The sequence below is a fragment of the Gopherus flavomarginatus genome, chromosome 1, assembly GCF_025201925.1.
Source record: "Gopherus flavomarginatus isolate rGopFla2 chromosome 1, rGopFla2.mat.asm, whole genome shotgun sequence".
Lineage (NCBI taxonomy): Eukaryota > Metazoa > Chordata > Testudines > Testudinidae > Gopherus > Gopherus flavomarginatus.
Genome location: NC_066617.1, coordinates 152,689,212 through 152,711,049, shown reverse-complemented (window position 1 = coordinate 152,711,049; position 21,838 = coordinate 152,689,212). Strand labels below are relative to the sequence as shown.

General features: G+C 46.5%; 1 protein-coding gene across 6 annotated transcripts in view; it reads right to left on the bottom strand.

Moving 5' to 3' along the window:
- FAM131B (family with sequence similarity 131 member B) overlaps positions 1–21,528 on the bottom strand; it is a 46,675-nt gene extending 25,147 nt beyond the window's left edge. For 5 of the 6 annotated variants that reach the window (XR_007773171.1, XR_007773174.1, XR_007773175.1 and 2 more), the window contains exon 1: positions 20,994–21,528. Coding sequence is in view for 1 of the 6 variants with exons in the window: in XM_050944241.1 (XP_050800198.1) it covers positions 20,994–21,021 (28 nt within the window). In the remaining 5 variants the exon portion in view is untranslated. The remainder of the gene's footprint in view (positions 1–20,993) is intronic. The other variant, XM_050944241.1, reaches the window with a different exon arrangement.
- Positions 21,529–21,838: the final 310 nt, after the last annotated feature.

Genomic DNA, 21,838 nt, shown 5'->3' with positions numbered 1-21,838 from the left:
TATCCACCTCCCAGAGCCACCACTCTCATGTCCCTCACTCCCCACAGCCCTCCACTCCATTCACTTCCATACACTGCTGCACTCCCATTATGTCCCTATACACCCCTGTGCCCCCCACATCCTCAAGCACCTGTAGCCTTCTGCCTCCCCATCCACCCCGCATACCCCCTACCCCCTTCTCTCTCCTTCACTGACCCCTCTCACTCCCACCTTGCTCTTGTCTTTGGTCTCTTTCCCTTTCCATCCTCCCTCCTCCACCCCTAATCCCACCCATCTTTTCCCCTCCAGCCCACCCTCCTCCCTTTCCAGCTGGGTGATTTAGGCAGGCCCTGGAAAAAGTGTATGAAAAAGTGTCTCTGTGTAGGTAAGTGTGTGCATGCATGCACTGTATGTGTGTAAGAGACTGTGTGTCTTTGTGTAGGGAGGTGTGTGTATTGCTGCATGTGTGTATACTTGTGTGAATAAAATTTGCAGCCTAACTCTTTGACTTTTATTTGTTTTGCTGGCTTGCACACACAAAAAAATTGATGACATAAAATATGTGTGTATTCATTTCATAACAAGTTTTTAAAAGAGATGGGAACTCTAAAAGAAATATATTATTTTTTAAGAAGTGAATGTTGTTGACTAGTAAGTGAAGAAGAGCCAGTGTATCATACATTTCTCCCCACCTTTGTTTAGCTACATTATGAACTCTTCATTGCAGACTCTCTCTTTTTATGTGTATGTCCAGCACCTATCACCCTGGAAGCCCTGATCTTAGGTGAGGTCTCTAAACACTGAACAACAATTGTAATATTAAGTAATGTGGAAGTATATGTGTTAGTGCATGCTAGATGTGTACACATGAATACACATGTGTATTTGCATGTAGGTGTGGGAGTCAGTTTCTACAGATTTATTTATATGGGTATCTGGACAGGTGTGCATTTCTGTGGTTGTGCTCTATGGATTTGTATTTGGGCTTCAGGAGTGGGCCTTTAATGGACCCATTGTAGCTGTGATAATGTGTGGTCCTAATTCCACACATAAAATTACAATAACTTTAGTGAACAAAAAAAATGGAGCTGGTCACAAAAAATGGGAAGAGGGGAGGGAAAGAATCATGAAAACCTCTGTGAAATTAATTTTTTTTAAATTACCCTTTTTAACTATTTTGCCGCCAGCTCTAGCGTCCTGTAACAAATAAAACCTGAACTTAGCATAGTACATCTGTCAAAACTATAAACATGCCTGTTAGAGCCTTGCAGTGAAAATGAGCATGTGAGAGAGGACAGGGGAGAGCAAGCAATGGAGGAAGAGAATGGAGTGAATGGGGGTAGGACCTTGGGAAGGGGTGAGGCAGGGCCTCAGGGAAGGGGTGGGGCAGTGGGCAGGGCAAGGGCATTCAGTTTCCTGGAATTAGAAAGTTGGCAACCCTAGCTGAGGAGCAGGTAAGAAACACACTCCCCGCTGCCAGGTCTCACTAGCTCCCAGCACTCCCCTTGCAGAGCAACCACCCTGCTCCCTCTCCTATCTCTGAGACCTTGATCACTCACCTCCTTCTGCTGCCCTGACTCAACCCACTCCCCATTCAAAGTGAGCTTCACCACCTCTGCTACATAACACTGGCTAGAACACTTCTCCAAAATAAATTCCTCCAACCAGCTGTAAAACCGAGCACATTTGATATGCGATTGCTAAGAGAGGATAAACCCAGTCAGAGCCCAAGAGCAGAGTGTAGACACACACTTTATTGGAAAGCAAAACACATCTAGTAGACACAATTATTTTTTTAACTTAAACTTTTAATCTGATGTGGATGAAAGGTGCCAGGGTGACAGTCCGAGACACTAAAGTCTCCTTTGGCCACAGGTTCAGCATAGACAGCAGCAGTGAGCTCATCCTCATGCTGTCCCCGCGGTAGCTCAGGCCAGCCACTTGAACATGTACCCACAGAATCAGGTGGTCTTAAATTTGGGAAGCTAGTCCAAGCCATCTTGGGCCAGAGTGGCCAAACTGCTATTTTTAGTGTGTTAGCTTGAGCAGAGCTAGCATGTTTCAGTTCATCTGTGCTGAGAAGCACCATCCTAGCTGGAGTGTAGACATACCCTTTGATGAGACTACAACTACAGACTTCATCCTTCTCCACTTAAATTAGTAGGAGTTTTGCCATTTAATCTTTCCCTAGGAGCCATCCTGCCTCCCCAATACCACCTCCTTCCGGCCTGGTCTACACTACGAGTTTATTTCGAATTTAGCAGTGTTAAACCGAACTAACCTTGCACCCGTCCACACAACAAAGCCTTTTATATCAATACAAAGGGCTCTTAATATCAATATCTGTATTCCTCCCCGACGAGGGGAGTAGCGCTGAAATCAGTATTGCCATTTCGGATTAGGGTTAGTGCGGCCGCAATTCGACAGCATTGGCCTCCAGGCGCTGTCCCACAGTGCACCATTGTGATTGCTCTAGACAGCAATCTGAACTTGGATGCACTGGCCAGGTAGACAGGAAAAGCCCCGCAAACTTTTGAATTTCATTTCCTGTTTGCCCAGCGTAGAGCACCAATCAGCACAGGAGACCATGCAGTCCCAGAATCAAGAAAGAGCTCCAGCATGGACCATATGGGAGATACTGAAGCTGATCTCCGTATGGGGAGATGAATCTGTTCTATCAGAACTCCGTTCCAAAAGACGAAATGCCAAAGCATTTGAAAAAATCTCCAAGGCTATGATAGACAGAGGCCACAATAGGGACTCAACACAGTGCTGCGTGAAACTTAAGGAGCTGAGACAAGCGTAACAGGAAGCCAAATAATCAAATGGATGCTCACAGAGGGAGGGAGGGGCGACTGATGACTGTAGCTATCCCACAGTTCCCACACTCTCTGAAAATCATTTGCAATCTTGGCTGAGCTCCCAAAGCCTGAAGGGTCAAAAACATTGTCGCGGGTGGTTCAGGGTATATGTCATCAGCCCTGCCCCCCCACCCCCCATGAAAGAAAAGGGAAAAAAATCATTTCTCACCTTTTTTCAATGTCACCGCATGTCTACTGGATGCTGCTGGCAGACACAGTGCTGCAGCGCTACACAGCAGCATCCCCGTCCCTTCCCTTCCCTTCCCGATGGCAGATGGTGCAATATGAGTGGTATCTGTCGTCGTTGTCCCGTGAGTGCTCCTGGCTGGCCTCGGTGGGGTCGGCCGGGGGCGCCTGGGCAAAAATGGGAATGACTCCCGGTCATTCCCTTCTTTAAGCTTTGTCTAATGGAGATTCAGTCCTGCCTGGAATATCATAGCAGCTGGAGACTGCCTTCCCCCCCACCACACACACACCTTTTATCTCTGCTTGCAGAGGCAATAAAGTCAGTGCTGTTTCTTATTCCTGCATTCTTTATTACTTCACCACACAAATGGGGGGACAACTGCCATGGTAGCCCAGGAGGGGTGAGGGAGGAGGAAAGCAACAGGTGGCGTTGTTGCGGGGCACCCCCTAGAATGGCATGCAGCTCATCATTTCCGTGGGATGTCTGGGACTCTGACCCAGAGCAGCTGTTTTCTTCTCTGGTTCTTTAGTAGGCTTGCCTGATATTCTAGGCAGGACTGACTCTCCATTAGACAAAACTTATGACCTGGGGAGTCATTCCCATTTTTGTCCATGCGTCCCCAGCAGACCTCACCGAGGCCAGCCAGGAGCACCCATGACAGCAGCAGACTGTACAATATGACTGGTAACCATCTCTGCTAACTTGCAAAGGCAAGGGGATGCTGCTGTGTAGCACTGCAGTACCGCGTCTGTCAGCAGTATCCAGTAGACATACGGTGACAGTGAAAAAAGGCTAAACGAGCTCCATGGTTGCCATGCTATGGTGTCTGCCAGGGCAATCCAGGGAAAAGGGCACAAAATGATTGTCTGCCGTTGCTTTCCCGGAGGGAGGATTGACTGATGACATTTACCCAGAATCACCTGCGACACTGTTTTGCCCCATCAGGCATTGTGATCTCAACCCAGAATTCCAATGGGCGGGGGAGACGGCAGGAACTATAGGATAGCTATGGGATAGCTACCCACAGTGCAATGCTCCGGAAATCGACGCTAGCCTCGGTACATGGATGCACACCGCCAAATTAATGTGCTTAGTGTGGCCGCGTGCACTCGACTTTATACAATCTGTTTCCAAAAACTGGTTTCTGTAAAATCAGAATAATCCTGTAGTGTAGACATACCCTCCCAGACATTCAGGCCACAATCTAGGTGTTACCTTTGACTCAGCCCTCTCTGTAGACTAGACCAGTCATCCAGGCTGTGTCTAAATCTTGCCACTACTTTCTACACAGCATCTCTAATACTTGACCTTTTCTTTCAGTTCACACAGCTAAACTCCAGTTCAGGCTCCCATCATCTTCCATCTTGACTACTGCAACTTTCTTCTTTTTGTCTTCAGCAAATTCACCCCTCAAGTCTATCCAAAACACTGCTGCTAAGATCATCTTTGTTTGCATCCCACCACTGATCCCACCCTCCCCCTGTATCAGACACAATTTGACTTTCCCTTTAAGACCCTTCATGGTTTAGTCCTACATAACTCTAATATGTTATTGAGCCATTGACTCCCACCTCTACCCTGCCAAAAATGCCAGTTTTCTCTCAGGCCCATTTGTACTTTCTCCCATTCTGCCCCTTATGCATGGGAGGCATGCCCCATAAACATCCACACAGCCTCCTTTGTCCACGATCCCCCTTAAAATCTCACCTTCAAATTCACCTCTCGTGTGATGCCTACAAAACTCTTGACAATAGCCATGCGGTTAGTGTGTTAATGACCACTGCTTACTATATTGAATATGACCGTTCCCACTGTTACTTGTCCCCTCCCTTTGTTAGTTTGTTATATGCTAAGATCACAAGCACATGGGGACAGGGTCTATCTGTATGACGTATGTACAGGGCCTAGAACAGGGGTAGGCAACCTATGGCATGGGTGCCGAAGGCGGCATGCGAGCTGATTTTCAGTGGCACTCATAGTGCCTGGATCCTGGCCACTGGTCTGGGGGGGCTCTGCATTTTATTTAATTTTAAATGAAGCTTCTTAAACATTTTAAAAACCTTATTTACTTTACATACAACAATAGTTTAGTTATATATTATAGACTTATAGAAAGAGATCTTCTAAGAACGTTAAAATGTATTACTGGCACACGTAACCTTAAATTAGAGTGAGTGAATGAATGAAGACTCGGCACAGCACTTCTGAAAGGTTGCCGAAGCCTGGCCTAGAACAATGGTGTCTACTTTCCTGACTAGGGCTACAATACAAATAATAAACAAACAATAATAATGATTACAATAGGAGTGGAATCGCACCCTAAGTGGCCCATTTGTGCGAGATGTGGAGATGATCTTTGATGAAGATATCATTTCATACACTCCACATCATGGTAAGCTGTGTCAGAAGCAAATAGATCTAACATTATAATAAGGATAATATTTCACATTTCTATAACAGCTTTTCAGCCTAAAGGATTACCAGAGCACTGGAATGGAGACTCTATTTGTAGGGCTCACTTCCTCTCCCTTTGAAACACAGCCATCTCTGGGGTGGAAGAAAACAGCCATTTAACAGGACACCATACAGAAAGTGATTAATACCATATGCAATTAAAGCTGCTGGGAAAATTTTAAGCAGGTGAAATGTAGTTACTCAAATTAGAATTTAGCCATGACTCTGGGGTTATCATCCTACTCTTACAACAGAATGCCAATTTTATAATGGCCCAAGTTGTCAGAACCTGTTTTACATTTCATTCAAAATGTGGCTCTTCCAGCAGCTCACCATCTTGTCCTACCATGCTGGGGCACTGGGTTAGTACTGCCTCTCACTGATAAAAGAGACTTACATACTAAGGTAATAACATCAGTTTCGATAGCTCCTGTGTTTTCCCAGGTTTTTCTTCTGTATTGAAAATTTCCTTTGTTTTTAATTTTTTGGGAATATTTTTCCAATCAGTTCAGGATGCTGTGGAAAATTTAAGTTTGCTGCAGATTTCAGCATGGATGCACCATAGAAATCAGAGTGGCTGCTGGAGAACTGGAGATGATGCTCTAGTGTCATCAGCAGTCTATTCTGTTTCAATCCAAACTGGGATTTAAGGAGGCTGTGTGAAGTGACACTAGCCAGCACAAACTGTGTTAGTCAATCTGGGAGCTGGACAAATGCAGAGACACACAGGGTCTGTCTTTGTCCAGCAGTCTCAGGAAATGTCTTCACAGCTGTTTGGAATCAGGGCCTGCAGCAGAGCTAGTCACCAGGCAGTCTCATCAGAACAACTGGCCTGCAGCAGGCTGCTGGATTGGTCATGCAACGTGATTAGCTGCAGGGGCCAGCAGGCTGGCTTTCCAGCCAGCAGTTGCAGCAACTCCTTGGCTACTCCGTGCTCATGCCCACCACTGTGCCTGCTCCTGCTGCCCCTGCCTTGCACCCCTCCTTATCGTGCTGCCTTGCTCGCTCCAGTTCCTGTCCTCTGTCTTGTCTTTGGCTTCTGATTACAGACTACAGCTTGACCGTTGGCTTCAGCTTCTGACTATTGACTCCAGGTCTGACCTTAATCCCTGGTTTCTGATGCCCGCTCTAACGACTAGGCTAGGTCACTCTCATACCAGTTGGATGACAGATTGAGCATCTCCTAAAATTAGGGCCAGGGATCCTCAGTGCAAGCATGAACCCTTCTAGGTCCTAGTGGAACTGGTGGACACTGTTCAGAACTTTCAGGTACAAGTGACTGCCCTGCAATCAGAGAATGCTGCCCTACAGGAGCAGATTGCTCTGCTGGCTCCTCCTACTCCCTACTCCACCCTCCCTGGAACCAAAGATTCTGCTGCCTGACAAATTTGACAGAGACTGGGACAAGTTTTGTGGGTTTCTGAACCAGTGTTAGCTCCTGTTCCTTCTACACTCCTGATCATTCCCCATGGACCAGGACTGTGTGGTTGATTGGGAGTCCTTGCCTGGGATTCACACTTTCGGGAACAGTCCTGCCCCCTCTTGTGACAATTAGAGGAATTCAATCAAACCATGTCCCTTATAATGGATGACCGCAACCAGGTGTGGACCATTGAGCCAACCCTTCAGGCCTTATGTCAGAGATGCCGGCCCATTGCCAAGTACGCTGCTGAATTTCATCATTTGGCTTCTGGCACTGCATGGAATGAGACAGCATACAGCCATCACTTCCATCTGTGGTTAAACGAGAATATCAAGGACAAGCTTATGTGGGTGGAGCCTCCATCCAGTTTGAACAATCTGTTTGACTTGTGCATCAGAATCAATGATCACCTCACAGAGCTGCGGCTGAGTGTACCTCAATTTTCCAGAGGCTGCCATTCACCCCACCCATGACACCCCAAGCACACAAAGCTTCCCTGGCACCAGAGTTCTTGAAAGCTAACCAGGTTTGCCCACACCTCTCTGACTCCGAGAAGCATAAGCCTAATGCCTGGCATTGGTACTTATATTGTGGGGAACCTGGCCATCTTGCCTTGACATATCCAGTGAAGACTCAGATAGAACCAGGGCTGGGAAATGCCAGGTCCCAAGCCAGGAGGAGTGGGTCCAGACAGAGATGGTCTTCTCTCACCTCTGGTAATTCTCAGCAGCACCCATGGGGCCACAATTGCACTTCAGGACCCTCAATCCAGTTTCCGATGCAGTTCCGAATACTTCTATTGATTTTACTACCAGTAAGCTTCAAGATTCACTTAGAGGTCCTAGCTGACTTCGGGGACCTCAGGTAACTTTATGGTCTTGAACTTTGTTAAGACTCATACGGTTGCCACCATATGCAAGGACTATCCAGATCTGGTTGAGACTCTTACTGGGTCTCTTCTCTCCTTTGGACTAGTAACCCACCAGACCTTGCCAGTAATGGTTATCACCCTCTGGGGGCACTAGGAAATCCTACAATTTGGATTAATCCATGCCCCTTATGCTCCCATCACCCTAGGTATACCCTGGCTTACCACCCATGACCCCCACATTCACTGGCGGAAGGGGATCCTACACATCAACTCCAGATATTTCTGGTTATCCGGCCTTCCAGGATCTGAGAACGACTGGTATGTTATGTGGTTCATGTCATGTGCTGGAAGACCCTCACCCTCAGGCAGCAAAACCACTGGGACCCTTAGTGCCCCTGCGGCTCCATCTGCCACAGCCAAGATCTCCCACAAATACTGAGACTCTGTTGATGTTTTTGACAAGGTGAAGGCAGACATCCTGCCTCTGAATGGGACTTACAATTGGCTGATCAATCTCTAGCCCAAAAGCAAGACCCCATTTGGTAGACATATGCTCTCTCTGAACCCAAACTTGCAGAAGAAAATTCGGAAGAGTTTCATCTGCCCATCCACATCCCCAGTGGATTCTCTGGTCTTTTTGGTCATGAAGGACAGCTCTTTGCATGGGCCCTGAGCAAGGTGACCACATGAAACTGGTCCCTGCTCCCATTTATCAACAAGATATTAAATCATCTATGTGTGGCCAGTATTTTGATGAAGATTGAGATGTGTGGTGCCTATAATCTGGTGTGCATGCATGATGGGGATGAGTGGAAGACCACCTTTCATGTTCAATACAGCCGCTATGAATATCTAGTCTTCCTATTTGGCCTATGCAGTGCTTCAGTAACGTTTCAACACTTTATGAATGATATATTCCAAGATATGCTGGACCACTTTGTCATTATGTACATTGATGACATTTTGATTTTCTCCAAAGACCCAGCTCTTCGTGACAAGCATTTGCATAGTGTTCTTGAAAGGCTATACCAGAATCATCTATATGCAAAGCTGGAGAAATGAGAGTTTGACTGGGACACTCTTGAATTTCTTGCACATATCATCTTACCTCAAAGACCGGCATCTTCTAGATGGTGCTAGGTTCCTGGTTCAAGTTCTGATGGATCATACAAACTTGCAGTACCTAAAACAGCCAGGCACCTGAACCAGTGACAGGCACCCTGGTCCCTCCACTTGATGTAATTCAAGTTTGTGGTCACCTACTAGCTGCGGACAAGGAATGGGAAGGCGGATGCATTGTCACAAAAGGATGAGTACTACAAACTGGGTGAAGAGACAATGTCCATGATTCCCAAGCCCTTCAAGGTCCTTTCTGGCACTGTAGCCTCTCACCTGTTATTCTCTGTCCACTCTGTTACCTAGCAATCACCTTGCCATCCAAACCTATCAAGCCTTACACCACAACCAGGACCAGACCTTAATAGGAACTTGATGACCTGCTGTATGTACCTCTGTGGCATCCTATGTAGAGTCCTATGACCTTTGCACCCAGACCAAGACTCCCATTCGTTCAAGACCACTGGGTCTCCTCCAGCCCTTACCCACTCCACCTCGACTGTGGACCATCATTTCCGTGGACATTATCATGGAATTATCACCCTCCCAAAGCCACACTTTCTAGTGGTGATCAACCACTTAACCAAGATAGCGTTTGTTCCATTGCAGGTGTCTCCTCCCTCTGCTCAGGAGACAGCCTGCTTGTTTGTGATCAACATCTTTCATCTCCACTGCATGCCTGCAGGATAATGTCTGACTAAGGATCCCAATTTATTTTCTACTTCTATGCCACCTGAGTATCAATGTCCTAACCTCAGTGGCCTATCACCCAACAACCAATGGGCAGGCAGAGCAAGTCAGTCAAGCCCTTGAACTACATGGCTCCCTAAATCTATCATCAATATTACTGACTGTCCCTGATCCCTCATGCTGAGTTTGCTTACAGCAAAGCTATAGAGGTCTCCACCAAACAGACTCCCTTCTTTGCTCACTAATTATAGTTTCTATCTTTGTGCTCATCCAGAGATCCCCTCTGAATCATCAATGCCTGTTGCTACCAAACTCACAACCCACATCGAGCAGGCACTCCAAGAACCCCAGAAGAAATTAGAAGTCACCGGGGCAACTTACAAATGGCATGTTGACCTATCCCGCCAGCTGACACCTGGCTTTGGGATAGAGAGCCAAGAAGAACATGTGCTTCAGCAGATTCTAGACTCTCATTGGGTCCAAGAGAAACTACAATATGTAATTGACTGGAATGGGTACATCCCAGACAAACATTCATGGGAATGTACAGAACACTTCCATGTCCCAGTTCTCCTGCATGCCTTTCAACATGCTTACCCTTAGAAACCAGGCCCCAGGGCTAGATGCAGAGGAGAGTGCTGTCTGGAATCAGGACCTGCAGCAGACCTAATCTCCAAGCAGTCTCATCAGGACAGCTGGTCAGCAGGTTGCCTGATTCACCATGCCACCTGATTGGCTGCAGGGGCAGCAGGTCAGCTCATAAGCCAGAAGCAGTAGCTCTCTGGCTGCTCAATGCTCATGCTCATCACTGTGCATGCTCCTGTGTTACCTTGTTTCTGCTGCCCGCCTTGCACCCAGCCTTGCCTCTGTATTGTCCTCTCCTTGCGTGCTACCCTGCTTGCTCCAGTTTCTGGCCTCTGGCTTGACCCTTCACTCTGGTATCCAGTTCCTGAGCTCTGGTTTGACCCTTGACTTTGGCTTCTCACTACTGACTCCAGCTCTGATCCTAGTCCTTGGTTCCTGATGCCTGCTCCAATCGCTTGGCCTGATGTCTGCTCCAACTACAAGACTAAACCGCCCTCATCCTGGCTGGCTGAAAACAGTAAAAGCAGGGTGTGAATGAGCTCTCCCCTGACATCTAGTGATGAACTGTGGAAGAACACTTTAGGAGCTGACCTCATTTGCATGGACACACCCACTCTGCCTTGGTGCTCAGCAGGATGGGATTGCTTGCCCAAATGATCACTTTTGGCTAGTGTTGGATCCTCAGGCTCCTTGTTATTGAGGCAGGAGTAATAAGGGGTTGTTATCCTTGGTATGTGCATCAAAGGCAGCAGAACTATGCTTGGCATACCCTGATTGAAGGACTCACCCTAATCTAAACAGCATTCATTAGGCAGGGGACATGGGTTCCAAAGGCCAGTGAGGGGTGAGAGGGTGGGGACAGGTATTTGTAGTTGGTGGTGTGGGTGCTGTTTAAGAGCTTTAGACACCATTTGATCCTTCTTCTTGCTACTGTGTAATAAAAGAACTAGTTTAGGCTCAACTGAGAGTTGTCTTACACACTGAAGAGCTGAAATCTTTGATACATAGGTCTCAGCATTAGAACTGCTTTGGAAGAGTGTCTCTGATGCAAGGGAATACCCAGTGTGCACCAGCAGTGAGGATCCCCCACTAACAGCTTAAATCACTGAGAGCTGTGTTAAGTGGTAGCACCTGAAGACATCCTGGCAAGTGGCCAGCAAGGTGGCCGGTGATGAGGAGTGGTGAATGAGTGCTAGGACTGTGAAGCAAGCATGGTACCTTCTCCTCTACCTCTCTCCACCCAGGGTGGGAGGTGAACTCTGCGGATGTACTTCTGAACTCTGGGCCTGCACTGATACAGGACAACAACTGTGAGTGGGGGGTGGTGAAGGGATGGGCAGGTTGAAGGGATTTTTGTTTGCTGGACTTAACCTGAGGGGAAAGGATACTGCCCAACTTACTTAGGTGGGGTAGAGTAGGTCTTTTGCTCATGGTTTATGTTTATGAACTCTGTTTGTGGCATTTTCCCAAATTAATGCCAGGTTACTTCTCTCCTTTCATTAGAAGTTTATTTGCTACACTCAGACTCTGCTTGCAAGAGGGGAAGTATTGCTTCTTCGAGGTGCCCAGTGAGTGGTATGTAATTGTTCCAGGTCACTGGGTGGGGGCTCTAGCTGGTTTTGTGTTGCATTGTTGAAAAGAAACCCTGAGATACTGAACCCAGCCCTTGTTTCTGCCAACTCTGAATGGCAGAAGGCTTACAACAATGCAGATAACTTGAGTGTTACCCCTAACTTGACTCATGTCCACACAAAAAAATCTCTAGCTTGAGTTAAGTAGTGCTTTTAACTCAAGATAGTTGGCCTATCATGGTGGGAGCTGAAGCTTGAGAGATGCTGATGCTCAAGCTAGTGATGCAGTAGAAATGCAACAGCTTGAGATACAATTCATCAATAGCTAATCCAACCACTCTGCTAGTCCAGTCATTCCATGCTGCTAATCAAATCAGTCTGTACAAACTTTTAAGCCACAAACAGCTCTTCTTCAGAAAAAGAACTCTGTAGCTCAAAAGCGTGTGTCTCTCACCAACAGAAGTGGGTCTAATAAAATATATTATTTCACCCGCCTTGTCTCTCTAATATCCTGGGACCAACATGGCTATAAATACACTGCATATAACTCCAGTGTTGTTTTGCAGTGTGGTAACTCTCACCCTAGCAAAGCTAGTGTGAGTTCAATAACTTAAGTTAATTGTTTCAGTGAAGACAAGTCATTAGTTAAGACTCCCATTTATACTCATTACAACTGAGCCCAGTCTACACTATAGGGACTATAGCAGCATAGCTATATCACTGCAGTTCTGCCAAGATAACACCTTAATGTAGATGCCGCCTACAGTGATGAGAAGGGGGTTTTCCATTGCTGTAGGAACTCCATCTCTCTGTGTGACAGTAATAGAAGCATTCTTCTGTTGATCTAGCTGTGTCTACACTGGAAGTTAGATCAGCATATCTGTCGCTCAGGGATGTGGATTTTTTACATCCCTAAGCACTGTAGCTATGTCAACTTAAATATTAAATCTAGACTAGACCTGAGTCCTGCCTCTTCTATATCATGGGGGGCACTACATATCTTTCAGGAAATTATGGTCCTACTCACAGGTGGGCAACATTTTTCAACTGAAACTTTTTTCTGTTAAAATTATAGTTCAGGCAACACAAAAAAAATTCACGAATTCCTGTCAATTTTACTGAATTGTTTCCATCAAAAAAATCAATGTGTGTTGCTTAGACATTTTTGAAACAATCTAATTTTTTATTCAAAATAAATTCTTTAATTTCCTAAAAAAAAGTTTAAAAATCATTTTCAGTTCAACCTGAAACCACACACACACACTTTATTGTCAGGAACTGAAAGCAAACCCAAAAGTTCATTATTTGCCCAGCTCTAGTCCTGACTAGTAATATGCAGAACTGTCTTCCTTCCATCACTGCACATGCCATTGTCATCTCTGAGCCATTCCATGTCCTCATATAAGGTTGCAAGGTGTCATAAAATCCCATTTCATTTATATGCCTACTGAGCTGCTCAGTCATGAAGCTGCTCAATCACTCTCTCCAGGGAAAGGGAATGTGTCACTCTGTGTAATAACTGGAAAGAACCACTCAGCATGCGTCACCCAGGATGGCACCTCATCTTCCACCCAGAAGAGACTGATTATACACCTCAGTCAAGGGAGATTGCATTGCCATTAGTTTTTACGAAACACATCATGCAGAGTAATTAACTACTTCCAAGATCTTACTGAGAAATCTTCACCTTCAACAAGGAGAGTGGTTCAACTGGCTCAAGAGAGATTGGCTTTAACATGACTGATCTTACTTCCTAGCGAACTGCCAGGAATCAGGGCCTGCCGCAGAGCCAATTTCTGGACACCCTAAACAGCAGAGCCGGCCTGTTTGCTGTCTGATTTGCTACACTGCCAGATTGGTGGGAAGAGTCATCAGACCAGCTGTTAAGCCCAGCAGTAGAAGTTTGGTGGCTGCTCAAAGCATTCACCCACAGCTGTGGTAGCTCCTGCCTCCTTCCCAGCCCTGCTCCACTTTGGCTTATTCCAGGTAACCCAGTTCTGACCCATGGTTCTGATTCCTGACTTCTGCTCTGACCTTGGGCGCCTATTCCTATGACTGATTCCTACTCCAACCAGCAGGCCTGGCCACCCACATCATGGTCTCTGACATGAAGAAGCTGTAAAACTGATCACCAACAAGTCTGCTTTACAGGAGGGGAAGCCTTCACCACACAGACCAGCTCTGCAGGGTAATGTTCTGCCACATCTATAATCAAGGCAACTAACTTCTTTCATTGTCTGTACTGTAAATCCAGTATAGGGTTCCTTGTACAATGCGATTATGCAGCTGCATAATAACCTTTTTTTGTGGAAGTTGGCACATAACTGTGCTTCAGACTCCATGTTTTCATTTAAAAAAACCGAAATCTCTTGCTCTTACAGCTGGCTGGCAGCAGCCGTGGTCTGTGTGTTGTGTCTAACCATTACAACCAATCCATAAAGCATGTGAGTCTGTTACAGCCCCTCCTGTGGAACCCGGCACTTTAGCTTAAGCTGGCTTTCTGTTCTGGGTCCCTGATGTCAGCCACGATAGAGGCCGTCACACCAGCACAATCACTGTCCACGAGGTACCAGATCAGTACAGACCTTCAGTTCCCAATGCCGTAAATATGGCAGCTTTCACTGCCAATAAGTCAATTTAATCTTTTGTTCAAAGTTTAAAAACAATGTGGCAGTGTTACCAGACTAAGGGCTTTTCTATACAGCAAGTTAGTGTGCAGTAAGCCTGAGTGTGAATTTAAAGTGCACTAGCTACTTCGCACTAAGTCCCCATGTGGACATTCTTACTGAGCACTAGGGGTTTGTCTATACAGGGATAAAAGACCTGCAGCGTGGCCGCAGCTGGCTCAGGTCAGCTGACTTGGGCTTGGGGGCCTTGGGCTGTGGGGCTAAAAATTGCTGTGTAGATGCCCAGGCTCTAGGACCTTCTCCCTCACAGGGGCCCAGAGGTTGGACTCCGGCCCAGGCCTGAATGTCTACAAAACAATTTTTCAGCCCCAAAGCCTGAGTCCCATGAGCTTGAGTCAGCTGACCTAGGTTAGCCAAGGCTTTTTTATCCCTGTGTACACGTACCCTAAGTGTGCCATCAGGCAATTTGGCTTAGTACACTTCCAAAGAGCATTAAGCTAATGTGCACAAGGGTTACTCTCCATGTGCAGTAAGTGTGTCCAGGTAGGCAGTTAGTGTAGAAGAGCTGCTGTGCACCTGTTAGCTTTTTCCCCATGCAGACAAGCCCTAATGCACTAAGATGCTCTGGAGCAGGGGTCCCCAACGCGGTGCCCGTGTCCTGGCCGGCAGTGGAGCACCCGCCAAAATGCCACCGAATGTCTACGGTATTTCGGCGGTGACGCCTCTTGATGACGTCACTTATCGGCGGCAAGTGACATCATCGAGAGGCGTCGCCGCCAAAATGCTGCAGAAATTCAGCGGCAACGCCTCTCGATGACGCCACTTGCCGCTGACAAGTGACGTCATCGAGAGGTGTCACCGCCAAAATGCCACAGAAATTTGGCAGCATTTCAGTGGGTGCTTCACTGCCGCCACAGTCCTTCATCTGGCACCTGCCAGACAAAAAGTTTGGGGACCACTGGTCTGGACAAAGACACTCTGATGCTGAAATTCAGATTCATTAAAAAAAGCAAGAGCACCAACAGGACAATCTTTTGTTCTGTGTCTATACAGTGCCTACCACACTGGGATTTTGGTCCATAACTGGGGCTCCTAGGCCCTACCACAGTACACATCATAAATATTACCACCATTATGCCAACTTGCTTACAGTGCCTGAAGGAAAGAGAGACAGAGAGAGACTCTCTCTACGAAGCCAAATAGTGGATGCCATTATATCTACAAAATCCCTGACAAACAAACAGAAGTTGTCCTCAGCAGGTGGCTGAAACCCTCACAGCACAAAGGAATTCAAAAAGCAGTGAAGAGAGGTAGCTCAGTCAGTTCAGAGATATCTGGCTACTGAGGCAGATGGCCCACCAAGAGGATTTTCAAAGAAGGTCTTTCCTGAGAGTAATAAGTTAGGGCAAAGGGATATAACTAGGAGTCATGAAATGAAATTCAAGAAAGGAATATTTCAGGCTGCATATCAGCAAATATTTGCTAACTGTGAGATCTAATAGACTATGCAATAGTCTCCACAGGGAGATTGCAAACCTCCTAGGACAGGAACCAGGGTGGATACAAATCAATGTTTCTTAAAAATAAATCTGATTTTTTAAATTTAAATTGGATTTTTTTGATAAAATGCTTTTTGGGGAATAAAACTAAGATACATTATAGCTCAAAGATATCTCATCATGGAATAAGGATTATAAATTCTAGTTCTATAGTATGAGACAATATAGTCATGTGATGTTTAAGAAACGTTTTGTAAATGAGTTCCAATAGTTCATGGATTAGGAATACAATCTTGTGGGGGTCCAGGGGCTTCTGTATAGATTATTTAGGTTACTCTTTCTATCTACCCAATGGGACTCAGTGCTCAGTCTAGAAGATATCATCAGAGATTCTTAGTTTTGCAGACTCAAACCGTGGATTTGTCTCTCCAGAGATAACATGCTTGTTAATCACAAAATGTTTTTAAATAAATAATATATAGAGGTGAGAAATAACAGACCTCAACCCTACTGTCCCACTGCAAATTTGTGTACACAGTGTCAATCCCTTAGCTCTCTCTAAAAGTGCAAAGTTTCAAAAAGTTCAGTGAATACAAGATTGTTGGGGGCAGAATAGATCTGGACAAAAAGAAGTCTGGAGATAAATGTGAGAAGGAAGTGGCAGGCAATAGAAACAAAAGTGAAACTGTTTGAGCAGCATATTCCAGAAGTCTTGAGGTCTTTCTGAGTGTATTTCATTGATTTGAGATCTACCATACCATTCTCTCACTAGAAGGGAAAACCTATAATGGCAGCAGGTCATAAAAGAGACCCAGTATGGGAATATTTTAATGAAATTCCTCTACCTGTAGGTAAGACAGGCATGCGTGCAAAATGCAAACAGTGCAACAAAGAAATGCAAGAATGAAACAACATCCTGAGAAGTGTTCCTTCTCAGGAGGAAGCTGCGTTTAAGAGGATGAAAGGAACGTGTCTGAACATGTAGGATCTTCAGGTTGGTAAACTTTTTAATTTCATACTTCTTTCTTAAGGACTGCCTGTCTTCCTTCTGGACTATTCTTCAATTCTCATGTTTGAGCAAAAAATATAGTTGCCAATGGGAGTTACAAGCAGCCGTGCCTGTGGACGCTCAGGTAAACAAAATGTCTCACGGCCCACCTAGGGCTTACCCTGAACAAGCCACAAACCAAGTTTGGGAACCCCTGCTCTATTGTACTATCATTTTAGATCAGTTGTGATAAAAAATAAATAGCTGAAAATAGGCAGATCTTCCTTTTACAATTTGACCTTTAAAGTAATACTCAGTGTTAGTGAATGCAATGAGTAATACTAAATGAGCAGTATGGTAATAATAATTAAATAACTGCATTGACTTATTTTGTTTAGGAGAATCCATCCTCAACATACAGGATTCTGAAGACTATCCACCTTCAAGATCACCATCATTTTCTATACAGTAACAGTTGTAGTTATGTTCCTGAAAAAAGCGACTTTAAGTGAAATGATGTTAAGCAAATCCAATTTCCCCATAAGAATTAATGTAAATGAGGGGGTTATGTTCCAGGGACATTTTTTTCACCAGACAAAAGACTATATTATATATATATATACACATACACACACACAGAGTATAAGTTTTAAATAAACAATTTATGGAATGGACAAAGCCCAGGAGCAATCCTAGGGAAAAATCCAGCAGTGGTGTATGAGAGACTAAATGTGATTTACTAGGTCTTTTCTATCACTAACTTCCATAATCCAAAGTCCTGAGTCAAAAACCATTCAAATTCAGAGATACAACCAGTACAGTATCATTGGTCCCTCTTCTAGCCCCACAACCAGTTGATTTGAGTGATGGAACATGTAGACCCAATATTAAATCAATTCTGCAAGAAACAGGCCAGCAAGATTCATAGATTGCAAGGCCAGACGGGACCATTGTGATCATCTAGTCTGACCTTTGGTATAACACAGGCCATAGAACTTCCTTGAAAAAATTCCTAGAGCAGATCTTTTAGACAAACATCCAATCTTGATTTAAAAATTGTAAGTGATGGAGAACCCACCATAACTCTTGTTAAATTGTTCCACTGGATAATTGCTCTGACTGTTAAAAATGTACACCTTATTTCCAGTCTGAATATTTCTAGTTTCAACTTCCAACCATTGGATAATGTTATATCTTTCTATGCAAGATTGAAGAGCCCATTATCAAATATTTATTCCCCATATACATACTTATAGATGGTGATCAACTCACCTCTTAACCTTCTCTTTGTTAAGCTAAATAGATTGAGCTCCTTGAGTCTGTCACTTGAGGGGATGTTGTCCAATCCTTTAATCATTCTTGTGGCTCTTCTCTGAACCCTCTACAATTTATCAACATTCTTCTTGAATTGTAGACACCAGAACTGGACACAGTAGTCCAGCAACAGTCACTTCAATGCCAAATATAGAGGAAATATAACCTCTCCACTCCTACTCGAGATTCCCCTGTTTATGCACTCTAGGATTGCATTAGCCCTTTTGACCATAGAGTAGCATTGAGAGTGTATGTACAGCTGATTATACACCAGGACCCACAAATCAAGTGAGCCAGTGACCTCTTCCCTTCATTATTTACCACTTCCCCAATTTTTGTGTCATGTGCAAACTTTTTCTGTGATGGTTTTTTATGTTTTCTTCCAGGTCATTGATAAAAATGTTAAATAGTGTAGAACTAAGCCCAGTGGGACCTCACTAGAAACACACAGACACACACACAGACACACACACACACACACACGATTCCTTGTTCACATTTGAGTCCTAACAGTTAGCCAGCTTTTAATTTGTTTAATGTATGCCATGTCATTTTATATAGTTCTAGTGTTTTAATCAAAGTGTCTCAGTGACACATCATGTCAGGGGCTAAGATCACAACCATGTCTTGCAGCTCAGAGGCCTATACCTCTCTGACCTGGTATTTAAAGGCATTAATTTCCTACACAGGCCATCTTCACAGTCCTGAAGAAGCCTCATAATGGGCGCCTATAAGATTGGATAGCACAGATTCTCCACTCCCAGCAGAATTCCTCCAGACAAACTTCCCCACTTTTCCCACCACCTCTATGCAGTGTCTAGCTCCCTGACCCAGCACTCCAGAGAGCTATGGTCACTGATGAGCAAGAGCTGGGAACAGTGGGCACAGGTGGTAGGCATCAGACACAATTACTAGGCAGATCTCTCTCTCTCTCACCCACACTAGAACCCTGGTTCTATAGCTCCCAAAACACAGTTCTCTATCATATGAGGTAAAGGCAATTTCTTTCAGCTAACACAATTAGTAGATATCTTATTTTCTTTGTGGGACCAACATTATAGGATAATGCCCCTTATACATATAAAAGCCAATATATTACAACAGGTCTAACAACACCTTGGAATATTATGGACCCTATTTTTAAAAGTTATGGTATAGGTGCACTTGCACATGCAAGTTGCAATTAGTTATCATCATCAGGCAGACAGATGGACATTTAGTCACCTAAATGACCATGTCCACACATTGTTACCTGCAAATGCAGGTGACTAGTTACACAGACTTTTTGCAACGCAGAATTCAGGCCTCCAGTCATAAAAATGTAGTCCTATGTTTAAAAAAAAAAATCTGTGTGGGTAAAGATGAGCAGCTCAGTACAGTTCGAGCCAACTGGGAGTGGGTGTCACTGAAGATGTTTGTTATTCTCTGATGGGGGTGTGTGATGGGGGGAAGGGGGTCAGTTACGTTTAGTTCAGAGACCACACTCATAAGGCAACATAGCAGGATAGATAAATAATGTCCTCGGCACAGTATTCACTCAGCCTGGGGGAATGAGGCATGAGGAAGGGCAGTGTGGCTGACTTGCTACAGGGAAAGGGTCCAGGTGCCATCATGCTGGGAAAGAAATATCCTAGAGAAAGTGTTTAGTGTTGTCTGATGTTGTGAGGTATTAGATAGGACACTACCTTCTTCCTGGATGTGATGGGAGATGAAGGGTGGATGTCGGGTAGAAACCTTCAGGTAAGGGTGTATGCTTGTTACTCTGAGGGTACATTGGTGACACAGTGAGAAGATGTTCCCAGGAGTGTTCTCTTGATGTGTAGAGGGAGGGGGAAGTTCTCAGCAGCAGGGGAAAGCTGGGTTTCTTATCCTCTGATCAGGCACAGGTGTCACAGGCAGAGGAACACATCTTTTGAAAAGTCTTCCCTCAGTGTGCTTTTTGGGGGAAGTGGTTCACCTCCCACAGCTGTAGGTGATTGGTTCTGTTCTCAGGGGGTTGTGTAGTTTGGAAAAGGACTTGGGTGGGAGGTACTGGTGAGCTGGATGAGGTGGGTGTGTGACATATATCCCTTGGGGGTGGTGTGTGAGAGTGTGGGCAGCAGAGGTGGATGGGTGGACAGTGTCCCAGGGGATGTGTGAGAGACAAGGTGGTCCTATCTGTTAATAGACCCTCTTCTGTTGGTGAAAGAGACCAGCGTTTGAGCTACACAGAGCTCTTCTTCGGGTCATGTGAGATGTGTTATTCTGAGGCGATATGCCTAAGTGTGGTTATAGTGAGGAGGTCCCTTGGCAGGATGGGGTTTGTCACAGAGGCTGCGAAGTAGGTGCACAGCAGAAAGGGGTTGCCTTGGTATGTCTCTGTGAGGTGGGAGGGACTCTCTGGGTGTTGTTATTCTCGGATGAGGCGTGTGTGGGGGGGAGATGTGCAGCTCTCACTGCAGTGATATGGATAGTCCGATCATAACAATATCCCTCCCATTAGGAGGAGGAGAAGGTGCGGCTGGCCCCTGGTTCAGACCTCAGAGCCCTCCCCAGTCTCAGGAGCATGCCCGCACCTCGGGACCCCCGAGCCGCACCGCAGGGGCTCGCCCCGCAGCAGGAAGAGCAGGGTGCCCAGCAAAGAACAGGGAGCTGTAACACACCGTGCACACCCAGTGGCGTTGAGAGACTGGGGGCAGGGAAAGAGGGCGAGAGAGAAAAGTCCTTTACCTGTCCATCCCCCTTCAGCCACGGAAGGCTCGCTACCAGCAAAGGGAAAGGCAGCCGGAGAGATGAGCAGCAGCAGCTCCCTGGAGCCTCCTCCCCCACTTCCCTCCCCGGCTCCTTACCTACAGTCCTGGATCCTATGCAGCCCATCACTCTAGCAGGTCCCCGCGGAGGAGGCAGCAGCCGCCGCAGTGAGGAGGAGGGAAGCGGACGAAGGTGTCGGAGGAGGGGGTGGGGTGGGGGAGCTCCAGTTACGCTGAATGTCCAGCGTGGCCCAGCCTGCGCCGGCGGAGGGGCATGGTCCGCGCTGAGCGCGCCTTGCCCGCCCCGGAGAGAGGCAGGAGATGCTCCGGTCCAAGCCCTCCGGCCAAGATGCTCTAACCGGCCACACCTCTCCTGCCACAGCGCTGCCTCCCCTCCCTCTGCGCTCGTGCCTCTTTCCCTCGCTCCTCTCTCCGCCCTCGCTCGCTCTTCCAGGCTTGGCTGCTCCAAGGATCTTCGCAGGAGGAGGAGGGGGAGGGCTGAGCTTGGGTAAACAGCTCAGGTCCCGAGCGCGGGGCTGCCATTGGCTGAGCCCGCGCCGCGGCTGCAGGAGGCAGGGAAGAGGGAGCAAGGAGCCCGCCCGATGCCGAACGCGCCGGCCGCACGCACCCACCCGCGGGCAGCCGGGCTGGAGACGCTGCCTGGCCCTGGGACCGCGGGGAGGGCGGGAAGCAGGCGAGGAGGTGATCCATTCGCGTGCCCAGCGGAAGACAAAGGGAGCAATGGAGAGGGGGCGCTCCCAGGGACGGGGCCATTTTGAGGCTGAGAGAGACAGACGGACAGAGGCGGCGAGGGAGGGGGAGAGAGGGACACGGGACGGGGCGGCTGGCAGCAGGCCGAGCCGTCACCCATCAGGAGCAAATGCGGAGCGAGCTGTTCCACTGAGAAGCTCAGTTCCCCCGGGCCTAAGAGGCGCTGGAAGGAG